At 47.6% G+C, this 11,965-nt stretch overlaps 1 protein-coding gene across 1 annotated transcript; it reads right to left on the bottom strand.

The window, feature by feature from the left end:
* Nucleotides 1-451: 451 nt before the first annotated feature.
* On the bottom strand, nt 452-7,405 carry LOC106893167 (melanin-concentrating hormone receptor 1-like). Its single transcript, XM_014950899.1, has 2 exons — nt 7,152-7,405; nt 452-3,601 (listed from the first exon to the last, which is right to left on the bottom strand). The coding sequence occupies exons 1-2, from the start codon at nt 7,207-7,209 to the stop codon at nt 2,559-2,561; spliced, it is 1,101 nt and encodes a 366-aa protein (XP_014806385.1). The 5' UTR covers nt 7,210-7,405; the 3' UTR covers nt 452-2,558.
* Between the last annotated feature and the right edge of the window lie 4,560 nt (nt 7,406-11,965).

Here is an 11,965-nt window from a genome sequence, read left to right as displayed (position 1 = left end):
TTTATGGGTATATATGGAAAGGGAGGGGACTCCACAGCCAGCGTTTAGACATCTGGACTAGGAAACCCCTTGGGGACAGGCAGGAGGAACACGAAGGAGTGGAAACCATGAGCCTTTGCAGGGTGGTGAGAAGGGGCAAGTTCTTCTGCTAGGACACTAGCTAAGCAGGATGCCTTGTCTCCAGTGTTGGACCAGGTCTGTCTAGCATTGCTTTCCTGCTCATGTAAATGAGATCTGAAATGACTTCAGCCTGGGGAGATGTTTCTGTACTGTGTCTTGACTTCAGTGTGACAAGATCTGGAAAAGGTCTACCTGACAAAGACCCTTCCCAGTGTTGCACCAGCTGGTGCTGACTACCCTTCTTGGTTAGCTCATGGTGCCCCCGTGGTTTTTAGCACATGTCTTGGCCACACTGGGTCAGATTGACACACTTAAGACAGGAACAGACTAGTTCAACCATAAACACCTTTACTGTAAGCAAGATAACATCTTCAATGGGCTGCTCTCTGAGCACCCTGACAATTCAGCCTGTTTTCACTTCTCTCATACTTTCCTCATTGCTGCTATTAAAGGAGGAAAAAATCCCACCCAGCCATTACCACCTGCTTTCACAGGAAAGCGTGTGCCAGTCCTCCCCTTAACTTCCTTATGGGAGAAAGGCAACACAATAGCTTCCCTTGTCATGAGAGCAAGTCTGGCTTGGCACAGACACAGGTCTTCCTCGACCTTCGGTCACGAGCCCTTTGGGGAGAGTACGGACCAAAGAGCAAAGCAGCTCCGTGAAAACCAGCACAGGTGAAAAACTCCTGGCAGTTAAAGTGGGGCAAAGTTGTTTTTTGTTTTTTTTTAAAGTCATAAAGCTTGAAAGTTCCATATGTGTCTGTCTGGCTCTACTGCCCAGGGAAACGCAGGCAAAAAACCCGACAAGATCCAGTGCAGCCGTGGTGTGGATGTGCTGTCGCGGTGGGTGCAGGTTGGCAGAATGAAAATACAGAGAGCCCCTGTTACGAGGTCAATTCAATGACTCGAAAAGCAACACGCTGCAACTGATGATGTCAAAAGTGCTGGTGTTGCGCACCAGCCTGCTTTGATCGCCGGAGGTGAGTGAATGGCTGTGTGTTCCCTGCAGAGTGTAGGCTGAAGTATTGGCTGTACTTAAAAACAGCCCTGACTGTGGTGTGTGTGTGAGCTTTAGGTGTGCCTGTAAGTGTGCCTGTGGCTTGGGAAGTCCTGTGCAGGTGACACAGTTTTGGTGTGTAGTCGTGTAAGGGTGAATTTCTATTCTGGGTTTATCGTGGGTGGCTGGTGGCACGAAACCGTAAGCGCGGTAACAAATTCTTTTGTGCTGTTTTGATGCCTTTAATTCCTCTTTATATTAAATTCATCTACAGTAACCGGCTCCTCCATGTTTGACAAAGTGTTGAACAATGCCTGCACGGTCCCCTGGGAGCCCTGCACAGGCTATCAGTGTAATCCCCCGCATTTAGCTGATCTGTGCTGTCTTTTCTCTACTCTTTGTAATGAGCAAATTTTGCTTCCTAATCTGTGACTGTTAAAGCCGCACGTACAAGCCACAGACATTTAATTTTTTCTCTTTTAACTTTGTAAAGCGTTTGTTATTTTGAGGAAGCTGCATAAGCAACTCTGATTCCTCTGAGCTGCCTTTTCACATCTTCTCGCTCCACGGATCTCTGCATATTGTTTTTTAGTCCTGTTTAAAACCCTCTGCCCGGGGTTCCCCAATGGCCGTGCAGACTGCAAGGAACAAGCAGCATGAGGAACAAGCAGTGTGAAAATCAGCTCATTGGCATGAAAAGCCACAAAGCTGGTGTTAGCAGCAGTAGTTTTGAGAATTGTTTGCAGTCCCTTGAAGCAGTGCAGTTGTTATCTGCCTGATTTTGCTTGAAATATTTAGGATTAGCATCAAAATTAGCCAGTTCTTGAAAATATTTTGCTTGCCAAACCATACAGCCTACTGGAGGCACATGGGGCTGGACCAAAAGGCCAAGCGTCAGATCTAGGTGAGACTTGTGGCCCCAAGACCTTTCTCTGCTGTTTGCTTCTGGGATATGAGCACAGCCATCAGAGTTTGCAGCTCAGATTTCTTACCAAAAATAAATATATGACACTGTCTTTCAGAGGTTCAAATCTTGAATGAAGAAGGTCTATATTAGCATGCTGCTTAGGAATCCTGGTCCGGCCAAGAGACGGGGAATTATTAGGCAGTGTTGTTGATAGAGGCTTTACTCTTCCAGGGTGAACATTCCCCCCTGAAGTCCTCTGTGTCCTTTCTCCCTTTGCCATCCATCCTTTTGTGGGGGTCAGTGTCTTGTGTGATAGAGTCCTCTTGTGCAGGAGTGGAAGGAAGCAGCAGTGCGCAGTATCTCGTAGGCCAAGGGCAGCGTAGGAGCAGAGCCCTGCAATGGGAAGGGAGGCACCTGGATTCTTGGAGGTGGAAGCTTGTGGTTCATGTGCTTCACCAAGAATTGCCTGAAGCAGCTGCTTCTCCGTTGATTTATAGATCTGAAGGCTTTTTGCTGTGGTCACTTCAGAGTACCCTAGTGAACAGCCACAGGTAGTGAACGTGGGGAAAAGTCCTCCAGAAACTGAGTCTGCTGGGTGGATTCTGGTGCCAGTTTTAGACATACACTAGCCTCTGTCGTGCTGTTGTTATTGACAGAGCTGCTGTTGCGACATGGCTCTTTGGCAGGGCGGATGGCCACTAAGAACTGGCGCTTGAAGGTCTCGCTGAGGGCAATGTAAAGGAAGGGGTTGAGGCAACTGTTGGCATAGCCCAAGCTAATGGCAAAGTTGTAGGCATAGAAGAAAGCCATGGATGGTGTGTCAATGCCAAGGTGAACCAGTTGGAGGATGTAAAAGGGAGCCCAACAAATAAAAAAGGCAGAGCAGATGGCAACTGCCATGCGGGTGACTTTCTTGGTACGTACCTGGAGGCTCCTTTGGGGCAATGGGACAACAGTGGTGGCCATGTGCTGGAGAATCTTAAAATAGACCACACAGATCACAATCAATGGCACAGCGAATGCCAGCATGAACTGATAAAGGGTGAACCAATAGATATCAGTCTCTGGGTTGGGAAGCAAGAGAGCACAGCGGACAGTCCCATCCTCCAGAGGCATAAGACCTGCATACATCCAGACAGGAATGATGGTCAGGAAGGAGAGGAGCCACACCAAGCAGATAACTAGAGCTGCAACACATGGGGTCCGGACGTAGGTAGATTTTAGAGGATAGACAGTCGCCAGGTAACGGTCCAGTGTCATCACTGTAAGGATGTTGGTGCTGGTGATCTGACTGTTGGTGTCCAGGGCAGTGATGATGGTGCATAGGGGAGCTCCAAAGTACCAGGAGCCATTGCCTAGGAGCTGGTGGATGAGGAAAGGCATGCCCAAGAGGAAGAGGAGGTCCACAATGGAGAGGTTGAAGATGAAAATGTCGGGCACAGTCTGTTTGCATCTCAGCTTCTTCTTCTTGACAATAGTGTAGATGACAATGAGGTTTCCGACAATGCCCAGGAAACAGATGATGCTGAAGAGACTGGGCATTATGACGTTGGTGTACGGTGCTGACTTCTCTGCTACTGCCAAAACAAACCAAAGCCATGAGTGCAACCCAGAGATAACCCATTCACATCTCTGTGTGCTTGCCCTGTCCTGCAGCTGGATCCCCCTCAAAGGCATAGCTTGGAATGGTTTTTAAGACCCTCTGCTGGACTTGGTGAGGCTTAGCTGGGGATTTTACATTTCCTCCTTTGCCACCTAATGTGTGCAACACACCACCCAAATCTGGCCATGTGTAGATATCTTTCCTCAGCTCTCCTGATGTACTTCTGTCTTGACCTGAACCTCCCCAGCTCTTTTTGGGGGGACTAAAGTCAGGCTGGTGTGCCTCTACACTTGCCAGTGTCTGACAGGGAGCTGAAAGGAATTTTTTTTCCAGGGAGTGTTAGGTGTCCACCCATTTTGAGGCGAGTGGGTGAGGCAGCTGGTGCTTTCCATATCAGAGAAGTAAGCCTATGTGGGTGACAAAATCTGGATGTAGTCAACGCCCAAGCTGTTGTGTCGGAATGCTTCAGCTCGTCTGTTGGATGGTTTGTGAGTTGTGATACTCTGTGAGACACAGAGTTCATTGACCATGCAGGCAGATAACTAATGCTTATCTAAATTGTGAGATCTGGGGCTGTAACTTGGCTGTGTCCCATTTCTGTTCTCTCTGGGTTAGGCCAGAGCATGTGCTCCTCCCCGTCTTCCTTCCCTGCCCTTCTCCCTTCCTCTCGTTTCGTTTCTAAAAAGAAATCCAAGTGTGTGGCCAGACAGGGATTTGGGAGTATGTTTCAGAATGACTCTTCAACAGCGAATGCCTGGGTTGTACATGGAGGAAAAAAAATACTTAAACCTGTTGTCTCTGGGTTCTGAATGTGGGTGGAATTCAAAGGTAAAATTCTTGCCTGATAGCACTTACCTTATCAGCTTTGGTGGAGGTCCAGACTTAATCAAATTCACATTTGCCTTGTCCCCAGCCTGTGTTTAAAATTGCATTTTGAAGCCACAAGCCCTCAGTACCAACCAACAGGGATTTCTGCTCTTGGGCCCAGAAGGTGGTGTCTAAGGCACTGATTGTGGTGTGTTCTATTCTGCGAGACTGTCATGTGCAGTGTGTGATGGAGTCTTAAATCACCTTCTCAGCTGAAGCAAATCTCATTTCATCTCATTACTCCTCTCCTATGGGACCTGATTTTTTTCTGGAGAAGGCTTTGTGTGAATTATTTGTGTGGCTGTTACAAAGCCATGCATGACAAGCCCCTGAGCCTAGACTGCACGTGTCTTTCACTGAATTGCAGATGATTCAATGTGGTGTTAATTGGAAATGCTTTCACTGTTCCATCTCTTTAGCAGCCTATAGCTGTAGGAGAAGCGGGGAGGTCTCCTCCAATAGAAACTAGGGGAATCTTCAAAATGAGATTAAGTGAAATAACAGACACTCATAAGGTGTTGTCTCTGCCAAAGTGGTATCTACTTGCTGAGGTGGTATTTGCTAACTTTGATGTCTAGAGTCCTTGAGTACAAACTTCTCCAGATTTAATTTGGTGTGACAGAGACTGAATTGGCAAGACAACTGGGACTACATTACTGAATTGGCAAGACAATTGGGACTACATTGCTGGCCTGGCCTGTGGCTGGAAAAGTGTGTGCCATATCAACCGTATGTAATCTTTCAGTGCTCTTAGAAGTGGGACATGATGAGCTGATGCTGTCTCAGTCCTTCTGGCACTAGGAAGCAGCCAACTTGGGGATAAGCAAGGCCAAAGTCAGAATCCAGTAGAGCTGTTGTAGCACCATTTTATAGGAAAAGCCTCTCTGCAGATGACAGAAAGCAGCCAACGATGCAGGGGCCTGAAAGCGAAAGCCAGGCAAAAAAGCTTGGTCCAGACCAGTCCTGGGCTTCTAAATGATACCCTTTCCTCCTGGCTGCTCATTAATGCAAGGAAATGTTGCATGTTCCATGGCTTTTGATAGGTAACATACTGTCGTCAGCACCCTGTTGAGACTTGGTGCTTACTCCTTAACATCCAGCCTGTGCATCCCTGAACATCCAAACAGATCTCACACCTCCTTAATGCTTGAAGATGGCAGACCAGAAATTGAAAGACGATGACTCTGGTCCTGCTGTTCTGCACGTAGCTATTATGAGTTCTGTTCCCCTCTCTTTCTAGCCCTGAACTTTGTTATGAATATGTCAGGAATGGATTCTATGAATGAAACATAAAGGCCACTTGGTTAGCTGGAAATTGGGACAAAATGTCCTGTTCCTGCAGTGTAATCAGTGACCCTGCTCATGGTGACCCTGTAACACTTGTAAGGCCAGCTGAGCTCATTCCAGCAGAACATACACAAGCCCAAAGGCTTCACATGGAAGGTAGTCTGTGTAGTGCTGTAGCATCTTTCTTGCTGTATTTGTACAAGCAAGACTTTCAAGTGTTGTTTGCTGGAAGCTAGTGTGAAGCTGTAGTCCATGTGTGTATTATGGGCTGTAGTCAGAAGTGCATGACTATCAAATACTCAAAAGTTTTATCTCTTTCCTAAAGTCTCTTTCATCTTGAGACATGGTTGAATCTGAATTTCCAAGGCTGCTTCTGTGCACATCCAAGTGGCTGTGCTTTGTTTACTGAAACAGCTACTTCAGGCATTGGTTTGTCTTTTCTTGTAGATCTGTGGCTGCCTCTTTTTTTAAATGTCCCAAAGGGGACTGCAGTATGTGAACTGAATGAGGACTGGCCTAATTTTTTTTTTCTCTGTTTATTGTCGTCAGCTATGCCCAGATACATAAGAAACTACTACTTCACTGCATTTCAGAAGGAAGCACCTAATGCACACTTTCAGCTTCTAAAGGACATGCTGGTGGAGAGGGGGACAAAGATTACATTCTAAAACACCTTCTGTTGAAGAGTTTCACCAACTTGCACCATTGAGAACTGGTCTGCCTGACTGTAAACCATTGATTTGGGAACAGTGGTAGTATGGAGGGAACAGGAGACTGGTGGGGATCTCTGCTTCCCTTTTCCAGCGATGTCTCATGTTCTGTGCCTTCCTTTCCCTGCCTAGCTGCGCCGGTTCATCTCTTCTCTGCAGCTAAGCCTAACAGGCTGCTGGAGTTAGTACCGTCTCACAGCCAACAGGTAGCAGCGAATGGCTTCAAGCCGCTGGACTCGGGGACGGTGGTCGGACTTGATTTTTATCCGGGATGGAAGGAGGTCTGGGCCCCGGGGGTCCCTCCCCAGCCCCCGAGAGGATTTGGCCCCGTCCCGCCCGCCGTGCGCCGCCCCGCCGGGGGCCCGGAGCTGTCCGCGCCCGGGTGCTGAAGGCGGCCGCTCCCGACCGGCAGCCCGGGGATGGGGGGCTGTGGAGGGGTGGGGGGCTGTTGGAGGGGGGGGCTGTGCCCCTGTGCTCAGCTTCTCCCACTTCACGGGGTACCGATCGGCCCCGCAGCGCCGGGCTCAGCGCTGCAGAGCAGTGCAAGAGGCATGTGCCAGGTGGGCTTTGCCCCGCAAAGCTCCCCGCGCCCACGCCCCGGCCCCAGCGCGGGCTCCCCGCCGGGGAGGTGCGCCTCCGCCCCGCGCAGCCCCTGCTCACCTGAGCCGTTCCGAGCCTCCGGCGCGGAGAAGTTGCGGGAGGAATTGGTGGGGGCCATAGCAGTGAGGCTGGGTGTCAGGGATGGAGAAAGTTGGGCAAGTTCCCTTGGTGGATGCGCGGCAACAATGGGGTGTCTTCCCCCTCCCACCCCCTTGTCTTCACCGCCGGGGCCGGGCAGAGTGTGGGAGGCAGGAGCCCTCCCGCAGCCGGCGAGCAGAGGCTGCGGCTCGGCTGCGCGGAGCTCCGCTCGCCCACTCCCGCCCCGCCGAGCCCGGAGCAGGTACTGACATCAAAGAGCAGCTGACTCCGTCAGGCACGTCGTCTGAGAGCATCCCTCCACCGCCGTCGAGTGGGAGGGAATGCCGGCGCTGAGCGGGGACGCGGGGAGCTGCCTTCCTCGCGTGGGAGGGAGCCGACTCCCGACCGGGGGCTCGGCAGTGCCTCGGTAGGGTTGCAGTGAGCACCCCTTCACATCGCTTCCCCGTGCCGCCCCCAAAGGGATGGCTGGGATCTACGCCTTCCCAATTACAGCCAGCCTGCTCTCGCTATCATCAGTAGGAGAGAAATAGCAGATTTTGGCTTTTAAGTAGCTCTGATCTCCCACCTTCGGTGTGTATCTTTCTCTCCTGCAGAGACACATGCAGTTTTCATCCCTGAGTCACTGGCACATCCTCACTAGCGGGGTTGGGGAATGTCAAAGTACCAAATTATCCACTGAAAACTTTGTTGCTTTGACCCTCTGACCCTTCTAACTCCAATTCCAACCTGAGACACTTGTAATAATTTTCTGCTGTTGCACTTCTTGTCACAGCTCATTCGCTTCCTAGCTGCAGACATTAGCTCTATTGCTAGCTCAGATTTTATTTGTGTTCTATGGTTTTGGCCTTAAAAATATTAGGCAAGAACCTCCTCGGGTTTTGAAAAACTGCTTTGCTCTTTTTCTGTGCCTTGCAAGAGCAATAGCCTGCTCTTTTCTGTGGCTTTGAGCTGATGATTTTGTTGTGCTTTCTGACCATTGTTTATACATGAGTTCGGTTCCTCCATTATGGTTTGATAAATCACACATTACCAGGGTGAAAGGATCATTCTGTACCTCTGAGCATTTCCTGCACTGAAAAAGCATGATATCATGTCAGAAGTCTGTAAGAAAACCAGCAGCAACAGGCAGCTTTTTCTCTGTGGTTGAGTGCAGTATAGGGGATTTTGTTTGCTTTATAAAAACTGCGTCTGTCTGGAAGTCTCCCTTGCTTCTGTCTCTTTCTCTGTAGTTGTAAAGGCTGACATCAACTGTAGGGGCCATCTTTTGGAGCTTCATAAGGTTGTATCAATCAGGACTAGAAGTAATCTATACCATTAAAAATGGGGTCCAGCACATATACCAGCAACAATCTCAGCATAGACTGTAAATCAGATTCGGCAGCAGCATTTTCATATGGGTTTTTTACTGTGTACACCAAAGGAGTTAATCATTATTAGGTTGTCCTCTAGTGGACCAGAGGTAGACAGAAACCTGGAGCGTGCTTTGCCCAGACATTGTAGTTCTTAGGAACTGGAGAAAGGCTGGGGCCAATTTGCCTGCTATGCTGTGAGGTTTTTGCTGGGTCTTCTGGAGTTGCCTCAGTCAGTGATTTGCCCAAGAGGTTCTTCTCTGTCAGATTCCATGGTGTATAAAACACTTTTAAATCTGTTCAGATTGTGGAAAAGTGGGGTTTCTCAGCCACTTAATAATTTCTTAAAAGACCCTTTTTTTTCTTGTATCTTGGGCAAATCTTGGTGTTTATCTATATAGGATTACTTCTGCAAAGCAAGCTATGGTGTGTGTGCAGGGATGATGGAGCTAAGGCAGGAGAGCTATTGGAACATGTTGCTGTCATCTGCAGCGAGTGTCTTCAAGTAATTTCACTTAATCTAGCCTTGAAGTACAGAGTATGAGTGTTTGCAGGAGAAACTGGTGGGCAGTTGCTATTCCAAACATTTTCCCTGCATTGACAAGCTCCTACTCCTTTCCTTTGAAGAGGAACTAGCTACCTTATAGCTTTTAAAGAAAGAATCTGACACTTAAATTTAGCAGTTTCCAACACACATTGTTATTTTTAATTTGCAATCTCAAATGTTGCTGTTCACGTAGGAACTGCCTTGTATTTGAGGAAGCTGTATTTCCCCTTCGTAGCTCTAGGGGGATGATAAATCACAGCTGCTCCATCCCTGATGCACACATGTCACAGCTGACATGACAAAGCCATGCTCAGCACTTGAGATTCACTTCACAGCATGGCCATGTGGCTGTTTGAGTATAAAAGCTCAATAATAAGACTTTGACGAGGTTTGCGTCTTCCTCCTTGCTACATCAATAATCTATGGAAGTTCTTGCCCAAAAAGGGGCAGGCTTCTGTAAAAGCAGCCCCACCAAGTCAAAGGGATAGAGATAATGAGAGGAATATCAACCACAGCAATTGGTGATGCACAGCCTGGCTGTGCACAGAGCTTGCTGTCACCAAGAGCAGGCATAGTAATCGGCTCATTATCTGGCTGAATACTTGAAGACAGCAGCTCGCTGAAGGACTAGTTCTGTGAGTGTTCATCTACTGGAAACTACAGTAGGACGAGCTCTCAGGGGACCTGGGATATAGCTGAGGAGTTGTACTAACCACTCCATGTAATTACAAGGAAGATTGAGACACTAACCCCTTGAAAACACATCTTAAAAGAGAGATATAGTAATTAACATTTAAGCAGGCAACTGCCATCTCAACAGCCTAATGATGTAGATAAAGGTGTGGAAATGGAGCTCAGCCCTTGAACATAAAAGAAAAAAATTACTTCTTCCTACAAACCTGGCATCACCACTATTCTTAGACCATGCTGTCTGCAACATCACTGTTATGAAGAAAGATAGTAATCTTTCAAAGCTGCTGCTAGGCTAATTCTGTGACTAGGGAATGAATCTGGCTGGTCTAACAGTGGTTTAACCCTGAAAGGCTCTTGCATTTCAGTAATGAGTTATATTTCCTGTGTCTGTCCCAGCTGGAGATCCTGTCTTACGCAACACGAGTAGAACTACAGCATCCCATGGGGCAAAACGCAATGCCGGCTTCTGTTACTCTGCTACTGAAACCATTTCCCCAGCTCGTTTTGCCAAATAATTTCTCATTAAATGGAGACTTTCTCATTCTCTAAATATTTATTTAGCACCTACCTACTATACTCTGATTTGCTCTCTGGAGAGAGGAGCCTTTGCTAAAAGCCAAGTTGCAAATCCTCCCCCCTAACTCACTGGTCTCCTTATTCACAGCTCCAGACTTACAGAAAGGGTCTTTGTGTTTTTATTGCTTAGCTCTGTCTTTGTTTATATTGATCACACAGCCTAATGGGTGAAGTTTCACCCTTGCAGCAGCCTTAGGGGTAGGGATGATTTCATTCAGGATGTGTTAGACAGGGTGCATCAACCCTCTGTACTGGCTGAGTACTCGAATATTGTTGTCTCTGTCTGATGGCTCCACATCAGTCTCACTTACTCCATTTCAGGGAGGATTGGTATAAAGTAGTTTCCAAATACTGATCTGTTTTCCCTCCCTTGATTATGGAAAGTCTTCGCCATCACTTCTCGCCTACGAGGAAGGAAAATGTCACGTGCCAAAGTCAAATAATTTCCCTAAAGCCACATGCTGAGCTTGAGGTCAAAAATTGACAGTAATTCTCTCTACAACAGCGCCGTGGCTTAGGCAGCTTCTTATCCATCTTCTTGCAATGATTATCACAGCACAGCTGTTTGTATCCCCACAGAGGGATGTGTGCTGAATGTAATAATTTGATTTAAAAAAAACAACAAACAAGATACGGAAAACCCAAAGGTTTGAAGGAGCAGCTTCGTCAAGGCAACTTGGTTCAGGATGTGTTAGACAGGGTGCATCAACCCTCTGTACTGGCTGAGTACTCGAATATTGTTGTCTCTGTCTGATGGCTCCACATCAGTCTCACTTACTCCATTTCAGGCAGGATTGGTAAAGTAGTTTCCAAATACTGATCTGTTTTCCCTCCCTTGATTCTGGAAAGTCTTCGCCATCACTTCTCGCCTACGAGGAAGGAAAATGTCACGTGCCAAAGTCAAATAATTTCCCTAAAGCCACATGCTGAGCTTGAGGTCAAAAATTGACAGTAATTCTCTCTACAGCAGCGCCGTGGCTTAGGCAGCTTCTTATCCATCTTCTTGCAATGATTATCACAGCACAGCTGTTTGTATCCCCACAGAGGGATGTGTGCTGAATGTAATAATTTGATTTAAAAAAAACAACAAACAAGATACGGAAAACCCAAAGGTTTGAAGGAGCAGCTTCGTCAAGGCAACTTGGTGGTGACTCAGGTGCTGCTGTCATCGATCTAGATGTGCACTGCCTATACTGTCTGGCTGACTGGAAAGAAGCTGCTGTCACGTCTTTATGTCTGATTTGATTCAGATCAGTGTTACAGTGTGATCTGGTATTAATGAACATGGAGCTATGGCCTGAGACTGTGAGCAAAGTCCTGATTTCTCAGCTCCCAGACTCTGCTTTCTCTTATACGTGTGCGTCTCTAAAGAACACAGTAGAGTGAAATCCCTTTCTCAGCTGCTTGGCAGTTACACATGGCTCTACAGGAATACTTAGCTAAACAATCCTCTAAACCCTCTTGTTATCTATGCTGGATTTCTAATTAATTAGCACAAAATTGGCATTTATCTGAAACCAGATGACCAGCTCTCCTCTCCCCACAGGCATCCTGCCCTTGAAATGACAGGTCTGAGCTGCCTGGTCAGTCCTGGCTCATTCCAGTCCCCC

Source organism: Calidris pugnax, unplaced genomic scaffold (genome assembly GCF_001431845.1).
Source record: "Calidris pugnax isolate Ruff unplaced genomic scaffold, ASM143184v1 scaffold9, whole genome shotgun sequence".
Classification (NCBI taxonomy): domain Eukaryota; kingdom Metazoa; phylum Chordata; class Aves; order Charadriiformes; family Scolopacidae; genus Calidris; species Calidris pugnax.
This window is presented reverse-complemented; position numbering and strand designations above follow the sequence as displayed.